The sequence below is a fragment of the Carettochelys insculpta genome, chromosome 4 (genome assembly GCF_033958435.1).
Source record: "Carettochelys insculpta isolate YL-2023 chromosome 4, ASM3395843v1, whole genome shotgun sequence".
NCBI classification, from domain to species: domain Eukaryota; kingdom Metazoa; phylum Chordata; order Testudines; family Carettochelyidae; genus Carettochelys; species Carettochelys insculpta.
The window spans coordinates 43,710,744-43,728,871 of record NC_134140.1 but is presented as its reverse complement, the minus strand read 5'-3'; the positions used below and the strand labels follow the sequence as shown (position 1 = coordinate 43,728,871).

The 18,128-nt window shown below is 52.7% G+C and overlaps 1 protein-coding gene across 2 annotated transcripts in view; it reads left to right on the top strand.

Moving 5' to 3' along the window:
- Nucleotides 1-18,128, top strand: part of PDS5A (PDS5 cohesin associated factor A) — a 163,556-nt gene that overhangs the window by 48,259 nt on the left and 97,169 nt on the right. For both annotated transcript variants that reach the window (XM_074992639.1, XM_074992640.1), the window contains exon 3: nt 17,690-17,893. In XM_074992639.1, the coding sequence (XP_074848740.1) occupies nt 17,690-17,893 (204 nt within the window). The remainder of the gene's footprint in view (nt 1-17,689; nt 17,894-18,128) is intronic.

The following is an 18,128-nucleotide window of genomic DNA, read 5'->3' as shown; positions in this document are numbered from 1 at the left end:
TGGTGAAGTATTTTCTCACAGGCTTGCAGAAAATGCATCAAAACCTGCACCACCACCCCCAGTGCCACCATGGGACCTGAATCTAGTCCTAGACACACTCGCCAGACCACCCTTTGAGCCACAAGACACTATGCCGCCACAGTACCTATCTTTGAAGGTGGCTTTCATAAGCTGTATCTACACGTGCACGCTACTTCGAAGTAGCGGCACTAACTTTGAAATAGCGCCTGTCACGGCTACACGCGTCGGGCGCTATTTCGAAGTTAACTTCAACGTTAGGCGGCGAGACGTCGAAGTCGCTAACCCCATGAGGGGATAGGAATAGCGCCCTACTTCGACAGTAAGGACCGTGTAGTCGTTGCGCGTCCCGCAACGTCGAAATTGCGGGGTCCTCCATGGCGGCCATCAGCTGCGGGGTTGAGAGACGCTCTCTGCAGCCCCTCAGCTCAATGGTGGCCGCGTGGAGTGGCCCCTTAAAGGTCCCCTCCCCCTCCCTTCCTGTGCAGGAAGCTGAGGGAACGTGCAGGCAGCAGCCCAGACACGCGGCCAGCCTGCACGTCCCTCAGCAGCCACAGGACCATCAATGGCCGCCCGGCAGCCCCCCCAGGAGACCCCCCCCAGGGGGAGCCAGGGCAGCCAGCCCAGCCAGGCGGGCAGCCAGGCTGGCAAGCGGCAGCGGGGCCCCTCCTGGACGGAGGCCGAGCTGCGGGACCTGCTGGGGCTCTGGAGCGAGGAGGAGGAGGTGCTCCAGGTAATGGGGAGCAAGAGGCGGAACGCGGATGCGTTCGCTCGGCTGGCCGACGGCCTGGCTGCCCGGGGTCACCCTGCCCGCACTCCTGATCACGTCAGGAGTAAGGTGAAGGAGCTGCGGCAGGGTTACTCCCAGGCCCGGGATGCGGCCAGCCGATCTGGGGCTGCCCCCGTCACTTGCCCCTTTTACAGGGAGCTCAGGGACATCCTGGGCCCCTGGCACACCTCCTCCCCTCCGGCCACCCTTGATACTTTCGCCGACGAGCCCCAGCAGGCCCTTCAGCCGGAGTCCGCCCCGGAGGTAAGCCCCGCACCCCGGGGGCCCCCCCCAGAGCCCACCCCCAGGCCATCGCGGGAGGAGGAGGAGGAGGGGGGCTCCTCCTCCGCAGAATCCGGGCTGCAGATCCTCCTCCTGCCATCCTGGAGCAGCAGCCGGGCCTCCGCCCCCCAGGGATCTCCGGACCGTGGGAGTGGACCGACAGGTATGTACCCCCCTCTGGTGTACACCCCTGGACTTGAGGGGCGGGGGGTAATAGATATGTGTCCAGGGCCCCCCACATGCTCACATGGCCATGGCCCCAAGGACAGCAGGACCATGTCCCTCACAGCAGTGCATCAGCCCGTGGCCCCCCCACCCCCACCCCGCACGACAGTGCCATGCCCCATCCCCGGGGCAGGGGGGAGCGGAACCTCGAGGGGCCCCCGGGAGGAGGGGGTGGGACACCCCGCAGCAGCAGCATGTGATGGAGTGGGGGGAGTGCAAAAGAGAGACTCAGGCTAGATATGAGCAACAAGAGCCGAATAGCTCCCAGGGGCAAAGGATGATCGTGGGGCTACAGCTGGCAGGTGACACCTCTGCCCTGAACAAAGAGGAGGGAGGAGCCAAGCTGGCTTTGAATTGGGGGGGGGGGGAGGGCGGGGGCCACAGGCAGAGGCTAGGGGAAGGGAGAGCTGGAAGGCAGCCAGCCTGAGGAGGGGGAAAGCTGCATCCCAGAGGGGCACCCCTTGGGGTCTTCTCCCCAGGACGGGTTGGAAGGACTGTCTCTTCTGACAGCTGGTGCTGTCACTCCTGGGAGAAACTGGGCATCTGTGGCCTAAGAAACCTCTCCTGCTGTCAGACCCTGCGGAGTGAAGTGAGAGTCGCTCCCACCAGGGGACGGGGTGCAGTGCAGGGGGACCCCTGAACCCCATCCATCACAGCAGCATCTCCCGGGGATGGGGATGGGGATGGGGAACCTGCAGCACAGGGCTGGGGGGACAAAGGCCACGGCTCGGGGCCCACACTAACGCCTGTCTCCATTCTTCTTCCCCCACTCCTCTCCTGTGTCCCGCAGCTGCACCATCGGAAGGACCGGAAGAGAGCGCCGGCGAAGCATCAGTGGTCCCGGAGACCCCTCTGGGGCCATCGCTCCAGGCAAGCCCCTCGGCCAAGGACCGACCGGCCCCACGGCGGGCTAGACGGCGGACCCCGCGCCACCACCAGCCGACGGCGACGGACCCCCAACTGCTGGCCATCCACCGTCGGCAGCTGGAGGTCGCGGAGCAGCACCTGCGGGTGGAGCAACGCCACCTGCAGGAGCGTGCACTGGCCTGGTGCCAAGAGGCATGGGGGGCCTACATGGAGACTTTCAACCGCCTGGCGGACTACCTGGCCCCCCATGCTGCGCCGGCCGCCACAGCGCCCGCCCTGCCTGCTCCACCCGCCGCACCACCAGCTGCTCCGCACGTCGCCGTCCCGTCCGCCGTCGCCCCGCCACCCACCACCGAGGGCCGGAGCGCCGAGAGACCCCTGGAGCCAGCTGAGACTCGCCGGGCATATCTTCCGGTCCGCCCTGCCCCCAGCCAGCCCCAGACAGGGCTGCGGCCGCAGTGGGGCTCCCAGCCGCCCACGCCCAGTGCCGGACTTTAGGGGCGAGGGGCCCGGGACGTGGCCCCCCCCCTTGTATATAGTTGGGACTTATTAATTTGTGCCCCCCGTTTGCCCCGTCCCCCCCATGTAAATAGTTCTCCCCTTTATCATCCCTGGTTTTCTTTTTATTAGTGAACAAACTTTTTTATTACTATTGTTTTATTTGTACATATTACTTTGGTTCCACACATGTTGTATATAGTTTGTTCTTGTTTTATTTATAGTTAAAAAAAAAAAAAAGTTCTAAAAGAAAAAGCAGTTTAAGTTCAGCCACAAGTGCGTGCTGTCATTTGTCCAGGAAAAGTGGGAGGGGGGTGCGGTTGGGTGCTCCATGGTGTGGGCGTTGGGGCAGGGAGTGTGGTGGAGGAAGGGGTCGGCAGTGGGGGTCCTGGCAGAGTTCACCCCGCGGCCTCATCATCGAAGTGGGCCTGCAGGGCCTCCCGGACCCGGGTCCCTTCGGGGTCCACCTGCCAACTGGGGGCAGCGGGTGGCTGCATGTCGGCCCTGCCGGCCTCCACAGCCCAGCCCTGGAAAAAGGCCTCCCCCTTGCTCTCCACCAAATTGTGCAGGGCGCAGCAGGCACCCACAATCAGGGGGATGTTGTTGGGGCCCGCATCCAGGCGGGTCAGGAGACATCTCCAGCGTCCTTTCAGGCGGCCAAATGAGCGCTGCACCACCTGGCGCGCATGGTTCAGGCGCTCGTTGAAGCGCTCCTGGCTAGGGGAGCGATGGCCCGTGTACGGGTGCATGAGCCAGGGCCGGAGGGGGTATGCCACATCTGCGATGACGCAGAGGGGCATGGTGGTGTCCCCTAAAGGGATCTGTGGCACAGGCTCGAGTTCCGGAAAACCCGGGCGTCGTGGGTGCTGCCAGGCCGGCCCACATAAATGTCCTGGAAACGGCCCCGGCTGTGCACCAAGGCCTGGAGGACCACAGAATGGTAGCCCTTGCGATTGATGTAGCGTCCTCCACTGTGATGCGAGGTGCGGATGGGGATGTGAGTCCCATCCAGAGCCCTGAAGCAATTGGGGAAGCCCAGTGTGGCAAAGGCCGCGATGGTGGCATCTGGGTCCCCCAGCCTCACAAGCCTGTGCAGGAGCATGGCATTGATGGCGCGCACAACCTGCAGGGAAAGCACATGGGACAGCACCAATGAGGGATGGGCAGGGTGTGCGTGGCCCTGCCCTGCCCTGCCCTGCCCTGCCCCCATGGGTTCTCTTACCTCCATGAGGACAGCCCCGACGGTGGCCTTGCCGACACCAAACTGCTGTCCCATGGATCGGTAGCTGTCTGGAGTGGCCAGCTTCCAGACAGCGATGCCGACCCGTTTCTCCACAGGGAGGGCACGCCGCATGGCGGTGTCCTGGTGCCTGAGTGCGGGGGTGAGCCACTGGCACAGCTCCATAAATGTCTGCCGGCTCATCCTGAAGTTCCTGAGCCAGCGGTCGTCGTCCCATTCCTCAAGCACCAGCCGCTCCCACCAGTCGGTGCTGGTGGGGTAGCTCCACAGCCGCCGGCGTGTGAGGCGGGTGTGGAGGCGGGGTGCTGCAGGGTTGGGGGTTGAGCCCTGCTGCCCTGGGGGCAGCTCCTCCTCTGGTGTAGCAAGGAGGTGCTCAGCTGCCTCCCGCATGGCATGGATCAGGGCAAGCCCTGCTCGTGCCGGGAGGGCTGGGTGGACCTCTGGCTGCTGCTGCTGCTGCTGCTGCTGCTGGGGGTCCATGCCTGCGTCGCCCGGGGTCTGTGTGCCTATGGCTCCTCAGACCGCGTGCTGTGCAGGCTGAGTGTGTCTGGGAGGGGCCCTTTAAGGGAGCGGCTAGCTGTTGCCCCGGAAGCGCTAGTCCGCCCTGTGACCCTGTCTGCAGCTGTGCCTGGCATCCCTATTTCGATGTGTGCTACTTTGGCGTGTAGACGTTCCCTCGCAGCACCTATTTCGATGTTGTGCTGCGCAACGTCGAAGTTGAACATCGACGTTGCCAGCCCTGGAGGACATGTAGACGTTATTCATCGAAATAGCCTATTTCGAGGTAGGCTTCACGTGTAGACATAGCCATAGTGGCAATAACATCAGCGAGAAGGGTAGGAGAAATTACAACCCTCATGGCAGACCCACCTTTCACCACCTTTACCAGCAACAAAATGATACTCAGGGCCCATCCAAATTTCCTCCCAAAGGTCATATCTGACTTCCACGTAAACAGATCCATTTACTTACCTGCCAACTCCAATAAACCTCATGCCTTCTCCAAGGCAACAATATTACATGCCCTATATGCAAGGTGGGGAATTACATTCTACCTTTAGAGAACTTAAAGCAACCAGAAAATCAGACAGACTCTGTGTGGCGTGGTCGGGACCTCACACAGGAACAGCTGTCTCGGCACAGCACCTGTCCAGAAGGATTGCAGACTCTGTATGTACCACATACGAGCTATGGGGCAAACAGCTGCCACAGACTATCAGGGCTCACTATGACAGCCTTCTTGAACAATGTATGGACATCTGCATGGCAGCCGCATGGTCCTCACATCATACTTTCATACAGCTCTACACCTTACAGAAGGGGCCTATACTTGGCACATCTCTACCAGATGTGGCCTTCCCTTCTTCCACCTAAGACTCCAGTGCCCAGCTCCACTGGATAGGTGCTGCTACAGAGTCACCTGAGTGGAGCACCCACAGGGACGCCACTTGATGGAGAAGAATGGTTACTCAGCAGGTGCAGTAATGATGGTTCTTTGAGGATGTGTCCCCTGTGTGTGCTCCACTACCCTCCCATCCTTCCCTCTGCTTGGAGTCTACAGGGGCTTCAGGTAGAAAAGGAACAGACGGGGTTTGCGCCACACATTCACTCCACAGAACGGCAGGAGTGCGAGTTGCTGACTGTGCAGGGGCAGCATGAGGGGCACTGCTCTGTAAAATCTCTGATCACTGGTGCAGGCGCACACTGGGACTTGAGTGGAGCACCCACATGGACACCCATTTTGAAGAAACCATTGTTATTCTTCCTGGTGAATAATTTCTTCTTACAGGTCCCTAACTAGGCGCTTATGGCCTTGAGCTTTGGCACCCCTGCCCAAGGTACTGAGGCTGATGCTTTGGCTTTTGCCACCCTACAATTGGTGGGTGGGGCTTGCACAGACTCAGGTTTTGTTTTCCCCCTCCTTGGGTGGTGGAGTAATGTCTGTTGTCAAAAGGAGATTGCAGTGTAATGATGATTGAGAATCCCTGTGCATAATGATGTATTATGAACACCGATGATATACCCAGTGTTTTCCTTCCTCACAACAGCCTTAATTTTGACTTTAAATTTGCCAAGATTTTGGCTCCTAATACAGTAAACTCTTTCATCTCTGACATTCTGTCATGGGCAACTCAAATAACCAGCATTTTAACCATAAGTAAATTTTAGTTTCACTATACTGTACTTAAGGAAAATGTAAGTAAATACAAATAAATGCAGTGTGTTTACAGTGCACAATACTGCTTTTGATAAAGTAAGTACTCTGCATACATTTTTATTTTGTTTCTTAATATCTAATATTGTTTTTCTTTAGTGTTATGCATTGCTAGGCATACCTGTCTATTATCCAGAATATTTGAATATCTGGCAACTTCTCAGTCCCAAGGCAGCTGGATAGGAAAGAGTTCACTGTATGGTATAATCACTGTTGACTGGAATAAAAAACTAATTTTGATGGGCAGGTTATTATCTCTGGAAAGTAACTACTCTTTCCAAATGCAGGTTAAGTCTCTCTAGTACAGCACTCTTTTTGATCCAGGAACATCCATGGTCTGTGCTCTTATTTATTTCCAATTTAACCCTAGAAGTCTTCTAAAAGCCCAGAAAGAATTAGAAGTGTTGGTAGACAATATTGACCTCCATGGTTCAGCAAATTTTCTGGTTCGGCATTAGTCAGGTCCCCAGGGTGCCAGGCTAGGGAGTCTTCAACCTATAGATATCTGTCTATACAATTCAGTCAGAAAATAAGAAGAAAAAATTGGGTTTTTCCCATTTGCAAATGCCTGAATCAATTTTGCTTAACTCTGAAAAGTTTCCCTCCAAGGTGAAGGCTTAGTGTGGAAAACTTCAGACCAACAGGAAATAGGCAATGTTAATTTTTAGCTAACAAAGGAGTTGGAGGATGTTTAGAATGGAAATTGGACTCAAATGTATCTTCTGCTAGCATGGACGCTAAAATACTGAAAACTCCAATAAACGAAAGCTTTCAGAATTTGCAGAAAATGAAATGCATTAAAAATTGTCTGGCACTGATGATTTGTGACTCTAAAGCATTCCTGCTGTTACGGTTTTCCCTCCTATATTGTATGTAGTTAAATTAAGTATTAAGTGTGTTTGGAATTTCTTGGCTTTTGTCACTTTGTCAATCTTGTGCATAAATATTTTGTGATACCAGCTATAACAGTACCATGTGAACTCCAGTTCTCACTTTCAGGTGACATACTTGCTCACATCAGTTCCAGTTAGGTGTATTGCATGCGTAGACTTGGGGAAACTTCTCATAGCAGCATTTGTCAGGTCAGCCGGAGAGCCTCACTGGAGTGGTGCTGGTATAGCACCCTGCTTATCCAACTGCCTTATCCTTCTTACCTTCCGTGGTGGCATTGGAACATTTAACTTGCATGTTTGTATTATTAGCCTGGTTCTTCATTAAAAGTTTGTTTGATGGAAGTTAGATATTAGAGATCTTGTTAGTACAGCTCTAGTTGGTTCACTACTGCCTGTACTGGGTAGCATGCTATACCACAAGCCCAGGAGTTTAAGGCTTGCAGTTTGTACTGTAAGCCTATGCCTAATAGCGACCTCCATCGCTCCTGTCTGTGTTGCTTGGGGAAAGCTCATCATGCAGGTTGCTGCAAGATTTGCAAGTCATTTAATCTTCCCACCAAAAAAAGATGCTTTCATTTGAGGCATTTGCTAATGGAAGCAGCACTTACACCGGAGGGCTCCAAACCTCTATTCTTCTTCCAGAGGTCCAGTGTACCTTTTAGGACCTCCTTCGAGGGCTTGGGTTTATTTTCTCAGCAAAGTGATTCGAGCTGCTCAGCTTAAAGAATACTCAAGCTACCCTGTCCTCTCAGAGTAGGCTGTACAGGTCCCAGCAGCAACAATAGAAACAGCAACTCCCATTCCAGTCACACCACAGGGAAGACTCCTCCAACCATAGGTGCGGGACCTCTCTCAGATCTACAGGACAAGTCAAGAAGTGTGCGTGCTAGAGGGTGCTCCTGGGAACAGGTGGAAACCATGTTCACCATGTACATTCCAAAGATTAGGGATCCAGCTCAGCCCAAACAAATTGATCTTTGTTCCCACTTAACAGATAGAGTTGGTTTAGGTGGCCCTACATTGCAGCAGTGAGGTCATTCCTGCCAGACTTCAGATTCTAGGTTATATTCCATCTCGTTCAGTTTCTTGACTCTTATTCCACGACAACAGTAGGGGCTGCCTGAGCTGCCTCAGCACATGACGGCATGCAGATATGTGCATGCCCAACAGAGCCTGACACCCCTCTTGGCATTGCTCCTTTAGTCTACCACATGGGTCAGGACAGCCTAGACCTAGTTCTGACTCTGCCTTGGCAGGTTTTCAGTGCTCTTTCATGGTGGATGCACCCCTTGGTCATATGTGACGGGTGTCCCCTTTCATGCTCCCAGCCCACAATGCGGGTAGTCATGAATATGTAAGATCAAGGGTAGGGACTGCACTTGGGGATCCTGCAGACTCAGAGCAAGTGGTCAGATGACAAGCTGCTGCTCTCTATCATTGTCAAGGAGTCCAGGGCAGTTCAATTCTGACAGACAATACCACCACCTTGTTCTGTATCAACAGGCAGGGCCACTTGATTGTTGCCATTGTTGTGAAGCTCTCCTGCTACAGCAACTCTTTCCTCAGTCATTGAGATGCAATGTCTTCATTCCTTCTTCTGTCACTGGGGGTTTCCCTGCGTAGATCTATACGCAATAGAGGGTAACAAGAAATGCCCCCTCCTTTGCTCATTCTGCAGTCACACCCTGGAGTCCCTAGCAGATCTGTTTACACTGCCAGAGAAAGATTAGTTAGTCTATGCCTTTGCTTCAGTCCCACTGAGTCACAAGGTGTCTTTCTCATGATCTGCAGGGATGGGAATCCTGCTGGTTCTGGCATTGGTAGACGGCTCTCCTGGATCTGACACCCATAGAGCTTTGTTACTGTCTGGACCCGATCACTCAGGACTATGGCTGAATACGATGGAGCTCCAGTGCTCACAACAAGCTCAAGCAGATCCGTTTAGACAGCAGGAAACCATCACTAGAACAGAGTTTCCCAACTGTGTTCTGTGAAGTCCTGGTGTCCCACAAAGTGAAAGGGGTTCCGCAAGCAAATTTTGTTACAGTAGCTGTCCCCTCTGTATCAGAGAGGTAGCCGTGTTAGTCTGTAGCTTCGAGAACAACAAGAAGTCTTGTGGCACCTTATAGACTAACAGATATTTTGGACCATAGGCTTTCGTGGGCAAAGACCCTCTTCATGAGATGGATGAGTTGGGGGGTGGTGGTTTCAGAGGGGTACTTAAAGAGTGGGGTCCCAGTGAGAGGGAGGGCCAGAGCTGACAAGGTCTATTCAGCAAGGTAGAAATGGCCCAGTATCAACAGTACTTATGAAAAGAGGAAAAAACAAGTCAGATCAGATGGAGGGATGTGAGCCTTTGTCAGAGTCTAATGGGGAGATGATAGCACCCAGAGCAGAGAAACTGCCTTTGTAAGCTGTGAGCCACTCCCAGTCTCTGTTTAATCCATGGTTAATGGAGTCAAATTTGCAAATAAATTGCAGCTCAGAGATTGTGGCTCCCTCCCTTGTTGCTGCTGGAACAGTAGAATTAAATTAATTAGTTTATCAGCCAGCAGGGCAGTGGGAGGGATCCAGCTGTTAAATCAACTGAATTTAGTACCGTTATTTCAGCAGCAGCAGGGCAGTGGGCTGCAGAGAGCCCTTCACTCTCCCCACTACCCAAGTGGTCACACCCTTCCAGTGGGCATGGCTTGGCTCATCCCCCACCAGTGGAACACGTCCATGCTTGCCTTCTTTCTACTGAGTGCACAGGGCTGCCCAGCATAGGCTCCCCAGCCAGTGCCATGGATGGGTTAGTCCTGGGGGGCTGGTTTGGAGCTGAGGGTTAAGCCTAGGTATGGGGGGGGCAAGTTTGGGGCCCGAGAGGGGTTAAGCCTGGGGATAGGGGGCAGATTTGGGAGCTGAGGCAGGTATAGCTTGGAGTGGGGCGGGGGGGTGGGCGTGGTTTGGGAACTGAGGGGTTAAGGTCTGGGAATGGGGTTCCGCAAAATTCTTAGAGAGTTTAAAAGGGTTCTGTGGCCAGATAAAGTTGGGAAACACTGCACTAGAACAATTTGCCTTGCTAGGTGGAAAATTATTCTCATGCTGGTGTGCTCACCATCAGATAGCTTAGACACAGGAATCTGTCCCATCTCTTTTTTAACTGTTTGTTCTTCTTCGAGTGTCCCTGTGGGTGCTCCACAATAGGTGTCGGGCTCGCCCGGCGCTGCAGATTGGAAATCTTCCAGCAGTTTCTCCTGGATCGCGCATGCGCTGGCGCGCACTGCCCCCCTGCACATCCCCGGCCGCGTGCGCGATCTGGTCCCCGCCAGTTCCTTCTCAACCGCCATCAGCTGCAGATGGAATCTACTCAGGCTAAGGCCAGAGTCAGATTAAATAGTGTTTTTTTTCTACGTGTCATTTGTTGTTTTGGTTATTTAAAAAAAAAAAAAAAAAAGAGAGAAAGCAAAGACAAAGAGAATATCAGAAAAAAAAAAGAAAAAGAGAGGAGCGGAGAAGAGAAGAGCGGACGTGAAGGCCATTTAGGCCACCCGCTGCCCCGCAGGCCGGTGATCACTATTTGGGGTGGAAAGGCACGGATTAAGTGCTAAGTACCCTATTAACAGTAAAGGACTCACTGCAATGGCCTCTTCAGGTTTTAAAAAGCATGAGTCATGCCGTGAAGCTATGCCGGCCTCTGTGGGGCATAGCGAATGCATCTGATGCCTGGGGGAATCACAGGCTACCCAGAAGTGTTCTCACTGTGCTAAGCTCACAGCCAGGGCCAGGAAGGACAGAGCGATGAGGCATAAAATGCTCTTGTTGATAAGGCTCTCCAGCCGGACTTGCCGGAGAAGCCTCACCCAGAAGGGCCCTCTGGGTTGCATAAGAGGAAGGCAGCTTCTCTGACCCCCTCGGTGCAGAAACGGAGGAAACTCTCCCAGGCTCGATCCTTGCCGGCGAGTTCAGCGAGCAGGACGAGCGGAGCACACAGCCCCCAGCCACATACTCAGGCAAGTGGCAGCGCACATGGCAGAGGTTGAGTCTCCGGTTATACAACAGCCGGCACGCATGGTGCCTAGAGCGTCAGCGAGGCAAGCACCGGACCCGGCGGCACCGGCCCCCGCAGCACCAACGGTGCAGGGGCGCCAGGCACGGAGCCTGCAGGCACTGGAGGAGGATACCCGCGCGGCACCTTAGCTGATGGTGCCGAGCGCGGCGCTGACAGCGGGTCAGAGATCCCCGGCACGGAAGGGGGTGGTGCCGGCCCCGCAGGGGAGGGGCAAGGCAAAATCAAAAGCCCGGCACCGTAGTCCATCTCCGGACAGGGCTGCGCTGCTGTTAGCACCAAGCCCTCCCCCTGTGATACACACGCCGCACCGAAGGCCTGTGTCTCCACCGGCCCATCCGGAACCACCTCCTCCGTTCCTCCAACCAATGTCACCATGGCTTGAGCCACCTTCACCATTTCTGGGATTGGATCCACTGGAGTACTATCACAAGTCAGTTTCACCTCTATCTGTGTCGTCGCGGAGGTCTCACTCTCCCAGACATTGGGGGTACACACCCCATGAGTGGTCTAGCTCTCCATCCCCGGACCCTTGCCCATGCTGCCATGGTCATCCTTATCATGCTGGACACAGACACCACAGGCCTACACCCAGGGGCAGGTCCCCCCCGGCCACTCAATACCCCTGTGGGCACTCCCGATCGGGGACGGAAACACAGTTGTCTCAAGGGGAGTTAATGTTAGAACCCTGAGACTTTCCTTCACAATCCTCTAGGGAGCAAGTGTATCATTGACCGCAGGAGCCTGAGAGTTCGAGGGAGGTTTACCCTAGTGGTTCCTCCTCATCCTCCCCAGATGAGGCCATGGCGGCGATGTCTCTCCCCCGGATGACCTTAAACAGTTTCAGGAGCTGTTTAAAAGGGTGGCTTTCACGCAAGACATTCAAATGGCAGAGGTGCAGGAGAAACATCACAAACTCCTGGAAAATTTGAGACCCCCGGCTCCATCCAAAATTGCTATTCCGCTGGACCAAGCCATTCTGGAGTCAGCCATTACTATATGGCAGACTCCGGCCTCTGTTCCTCCTACGAACAAGAGAGCGGATAAGAAGTACTTCGTCCCGGCAAAGGGCATGGAGTTCCTCTTCAGTCACCCACAACCAAATTCTTTGGTGGTCGAGTCGTCCCAGCAGAGGTCAAAGGCTTCTCAGTATAAATCGGGGGGATCAGACAAAGATGCTAAGAAGCTAGAACTGTTTGGCAGGAAGGTATGCTCCTCTTCTACCCTGCTATTGAGAGTGGCAAATTATGGGCACACCTAGGAAACCATAATTTTGATAATTACTCCAGGCTTACTCCCCTCATGGATTCACTTCCGGAAGACAAAAAGCCGGTGTTAAAGGCGATTATTCAAGAGGGCTATGCAGCATCGCGGACGGGAGTCCAGATTGCCCTGGACGTGGCCGACACGGCAGCACGTTCAACGGCTACAGCAGTGGTCATGCGTAGCGAATCCTGGCCCCAGACATCGGGTATCCTGAGGGACCTACAGGCGAAGATCGTGGACCTTCCCTTTGATACATAAAAGCTGTTTGCAGACTCAACCGACTCGGTCCCTCACTCCAGTAAGGACTCGAGAGCTACACTTAGAACCTTGGGCATTTATACTCCCCCATACAGGAGGGAAAAATTTTATCCTCAGCAAAGATGCGACGCTTACAACCACAGCGTGCTCAATATCAATGGGGCTATGGCCAAGGGCGCTATCAACAGCAGCAACAGTACAGAACTCCTAGGCGACATTCTCAACAAAGCCGTACGCCCTCGGGTGAGGCCCAAAGGCAACAAGTTTGACGGGTATGTCGGAGGCTGCACTATCAATACCCTCGCTCAATGCCACTCTCATCTCATGTTCCATCATTGCCTCAGACCGTTCCACTCCCAATGGCAAAAGATCACCACAGATAAATGGGTGCTGGAGACCATAGCCACGGGTTACGCGATCCCCTTCCAGTCGCTTCCACCGACGAAGCCTCCCACCAGGCCTCACCTCAGGGACGCTGCCACGAGGCGAGGCTCAAGCAGAAGGTGAATCACCTTATGTTCATAGGGGAGGTGGAAAGAGTGCCGGAATAATTCCAGGGGAATGTTGTTATTCACGCTACTTCCTACCAGAGAAGAAAACAGGAGACTGGAGGCCCATCTTAGATCTTCGGGGCCTCAACCGTTACTTGCGCAAGCAATGTTTTCAGATGATCACAGTTGCCTTGATACTCACGGCACTGGATGATGGAGACTGGGTTGCAGCACTCGACTTACAAGATGCTTACTTTCATATAACAATCGATCTGGCACACAGGTGCTTCCTCCGCTTCACAGTTGGCCTGGAGTGCTTCCAGCACAGGGTTCTTCTGTTCGACCTCTCCTCAGCCCCCAGAGTCTTTACCAAAACCCTGGCAGTGGTGTCGGCCTACCTGCACAGACAGGGGGTGTTTATTTTTCCCATATCTGGGCGACTGCCTGCTAAAAGGGGCCTCGAAGGCAGAGGTCTCATGCATGATACGCATCACAGCAGACACGTTTTTGTTCGCTGGGCCTAGTCATCAACCTCGCAAAGTCAAAGTCCGAACCCACACAACATATAGAGTTCATAGGGGCACGCATAAAAATCTATCACAGCAAGGGTGTACCTACCCAACGCCCGCTTCCGCGCCATCAGTTCGCTGGTGCAAGTCATCACATACAGCCCCACGGTGCCGGTCTTAACGTGCTTACGGCTGCTGGGCCACATGGCGGCAGCGACGTTTGTGGTACAGAATGCCAGGTTGCACGTGTGAAGCCTGCAGCATTGGCTGGCGAGCATTTTACAAACCGGCATCCCACACTGTCCCCAGGGTGGTGTCTCCCACAACAGAGGTGCGCAGATCCCTGGCGTGGTGGGAAAACCCCGAGAATCTGCTAGTGGGGGTGCCTTTTTCACCAACCACAAATTTCTATTTTTTCTTACTACCGACGCCACCCACATAGGATGGGGAGTGCACATCGGCGACAAGGTAACGCAAGGGCTGTGGTCCCCTGCGGAACAGACAGTGTACATAACCATGTTGGAGCTCAGAGCAGTGTTCAACGCCTGCAGACATTTTCAAGATTACCTACATGGCAATGTAGTCGGGATTCCATACCGACAATACCTCCACTATGTTTTACATCAATTGACAAGGAGGAGCACGATCCCGTGCCCTATGTGCGGAAGCAGTCCAATTGTAGAATTGGTGCATCGCCAACAACATAACGTTGAAAGCCTCGTACTTGCCGGGCGCTCACAACGTGAAAGCAGATCAGCTGAGCAGGTGCTTCGCAATCATGCACGAATGGCAGATCCGCTCCGATCTGCTACGGCGCTTTTTTTGTACATGGGGGTTTCCCCAGATCGATCTGTTTGCCACAAGGTCTTGCACAAAGCCAGAAGGGAGAGAGCTCGCATGATACTCATAGCCCCGCTTGGGATCGGCAGCAATGGCTTCCCTTGTTTTTGCGCATGTCGGACCGCCCACCGCTCCCTCTACCGGTGGCGCCGGACTTACTCACGCAGGCTCAGGGGTCCTTAGTGCACCCGCACCCTCAGGGTCTGAACCTACAAGCATGGCTAATCCATGGCTCAGCTCTTTAAAGAGCATGTGTACGGAGGGAGTTCAACAAATCCTGGAATGTAGCCGAAGGACCTCCACCAGGAGGACTTACAAGCAGAAATGGACTCGATTCACAGCCTGGTGTTCCGCCAAGCAGTTAGCTCCCCTTGACGTTCCTCTACCTGTAATACTAGAATACTTATTGGACCTCAAGAGAGGCGGGCTTTCTCTATCCTCGCTAAAGGTCCACCTCGCCGCTATATCAGCCTTTCGGCATACAGAGGAAGGGCCCACTGTATTCGCCCATCCTATTGTTACCAGGTTCTTGAAGGGGCTGGTAAACCTGTACCCCCCCTCGGAAACCGCTTCCACCATCGTGGAATTTGGACTTGGTGCTCAGCACGCTATCGGGTCCACCTTTCGAACCATTAGCCACAGTTCCCCTACGTCTCCTTACGATAAAAAAAAAAAAAAAAAACAACCTTCCTCCTTGCAACTATGTCAGCCCGCAGGGTTAGTGAGCTCGCGGCAGTGATGGCAACGCCGCACTGCACAGTATTCTCAAAGGAGGCGGTAACCTTAAGGCTGCACCCAGCCTTTGTTCCAAAAGTCTCTTCGGAGTCCAATCTTAACTAGCCAATAGTTTTACCCTCGTTTTACCTGAAGCCTCACAGCTCCGGCAAGGAGGCACGCCTGCATCTCCTGGAAGTGAGGAGGGCGTTGGCCTTCTATATAGACAGAACTAAGTCCTTCCGGAAAACGGACAGGCTCCTCGTCTCTCTCGCTCCCAGGTCAAAAGGAGAAGGTCTCTCTTGACAGAGAATCTCTAAGCACGTTGTGTCCTGTATAAAAATGTGTTACGAGCTTCAAAATGCTCCTTTACTGGCCCCGCCCAGGGCTTACTCCACCAGGGCGGTTGTGGCGTTAACAGCTTTCTTCAAGGGCATCGCGTTAAAAGACATTTTTAGAGCGGCGACCTGGTCATCTTACGACATCTTCGCCAAGGATTATGCCCTGCCTTGGGTATTCGAAGAAGATACCTGTCTGTCGACAGCAGTCCTCTCGGGGGCAAGCTGCACATAAACTGATTACCCACCTCCTTACTTGGGTTACTGCTGGGTAGTCACCTGTTGTGGAGCACCCACGGGGACACTCGATGAAGAAAGAGAAGTTACTCACCGTAGTAACGGTGGTTCTTCGAGATGTGTCCCCGTGGGTGCTCCACCACCCGCCCATCCTCCCCGCTTCGGATCTCTGTCTAGTGTTTTTCAGGAGCATCCGAGGCGGTTGGTCAAGGAACTGGCGGGGACCAGATTGCGCACGCGGTCGGGGGCGCACAGGGGGGCGGCGCGCGCCGGCGCATGTGCAATCCAGGAGAAACTGCTGGAAGATTTCCGATCTGTGGCACCGGGCAAGCCCGACACCTATTGTGGAGCACCTACGGGGACACATCTTGAAGAACCACCGTTACTACGGAGAGTAATTTCTCTTTTCACCTGAAAGATCAGTAATTAGCCCTATCATCTATCCGTGCCTATCTAGTGGGCATTTCTGTGTTCCACTCCGGGGAGGGTCCTAGTCTTTTTCTTTTTTTTTTTTTTTAAATCCCTGGGTGGTATTCTTTCTCAGAGGATTGGAAAGGGTCTGCCCTCTGGCACCGCCACCTCTTCCTATATGAGATCTGAATTTGGTCCTTTCTAAGCTAATGTACGCACCCTTTGAGCCTTTGGCCAATTGTTCACTCCTCTACCTGTTATGGAAAGTGGCTTTTCTAATGGAGATTGTCAGCTAGATAGGTGTCAGAGCTAAGAGCATTGACACCTGAGCCCCCATACTGTCTTTCACAAGGATAAAGTGCAGCTCATACCTCATCCAAACTTCCTTCCCACAGTGGTCTCTCAGTTTTTACCTGGGTCAGGATATTTTTCTCCCAGACTTAAAAGCCTGGTATCTAGCTGGGGAGGTATTCTGCTATGGTTTTTGCAGAAGTAAAGCATAAGGTTGCCCTCTCGGGCTACCTTCATTAGCCTTCTTACGTGGTGGGAGGCGTAGAGCCACAGCATTTAAGTGTATAGGGCAACGCATTTACACTGGAGCTGAACTGGACAAGTGGAAAAAGTGGCTTACAGTGAGCATAGCCACACCTCTCCTCTGCCTGGACCACAAGGTTTTTAGTGAGCTTAAGATCATGAGTATGCTTACCGGGGATTGATGCAGCTGTAGTCGCTGCACTGGGGCTCAGTTTCATGGGTTTAATGAAGACCCACTAAATTGCTTGCAGAGCACTTTCTAAGTCAAGTTAGGTTGACTTACTCCTCTTATTTCAGTGAAATTGATGGGATAGTGTCTCCCATCGAGATAAGGCAGTGAAGACACATCAGTAAGTTGGTGTAAGCTACATGGACTCTTGCCATGTTATTCATATAGCTGGAGTCGAGTTACTGAGGTTGACTTAGCCCAGTAGTGTAGGCAAAGCCTAAGGTTTATTCTGTGCCTTTGACCATATTTTGTGAAGATTTAAGAGTTAACTTAACATTATTAAGTTCAGCTTGTCTTTGAAAGTCATACATCTGTTCTGCAGCATGTCCTAACCCAGAAGTAAGAAAACTTTTTACATCAGGCACCACTTTTCATTCCTGAAATTAGCAAGATTCTCCCATCCTATCTAATGTAATCCAAACTGACAGAAATTTCAGGTATGTTTATACAGCGGGGGGAGGGGGGAAACCCTTTCAGCATTTGTAAGAAAATCAGTATGCAGAGTGTAAAAACTTTATTAGTCGGTATATAAATGTAAATGCACATCCATAACAACATATTTCAACACTTTTAATGAGATGGATGAGCCCAAGACCCAGCAGCCAATTGTGCAGTGCCCCTCACTTACGAAATTTCACCCCCCACCTTTGTGTACCTTGTCCTAACCAAAAAGTTACGTTAATGCTAATACTTAGATAGTGAAACAATTGTGGATCCTATTGCATGCTTTTTAGAAAACATTATTTACATTTATGAACAAAAGTAAAAACTGGATTGTCTTTTTTTTTGCTTTTCTTTAATTCTTAGATGGTAGTAAAAACCTTCATGGACATGGACCAGGACTCAGAAGATGAGAAACAGCAGTATCTCCCTTTAGCCTTGCATCTTGCCTCTGAATTCTTCCTCAGGAATCCCAACAAAGATGTGCGTCTCCTTGTAGCATGTTGCTTGGCTGATATATTCCGAATATATGCTCCAGAAGCGCCATATACGTCCCATGATAAGCTTAAGGTAAAATATCATTTTAAAAGAAGCCATTTTCCCTATCTGTTTCTCTTGTAGTTGAACATACAGTCAAAGGATCCAATACACACTTTTTTATATTATCAAGTTTTTGAATATGCTAACATATAGGTTTACTAAACAGACATTAATTAAATATATATAATACGATTAATTTGTATTAACTCTTAATAGCAATGTCAGAGGATTATATATACCTTTTTCCATTTTATTTTTCCCTTTT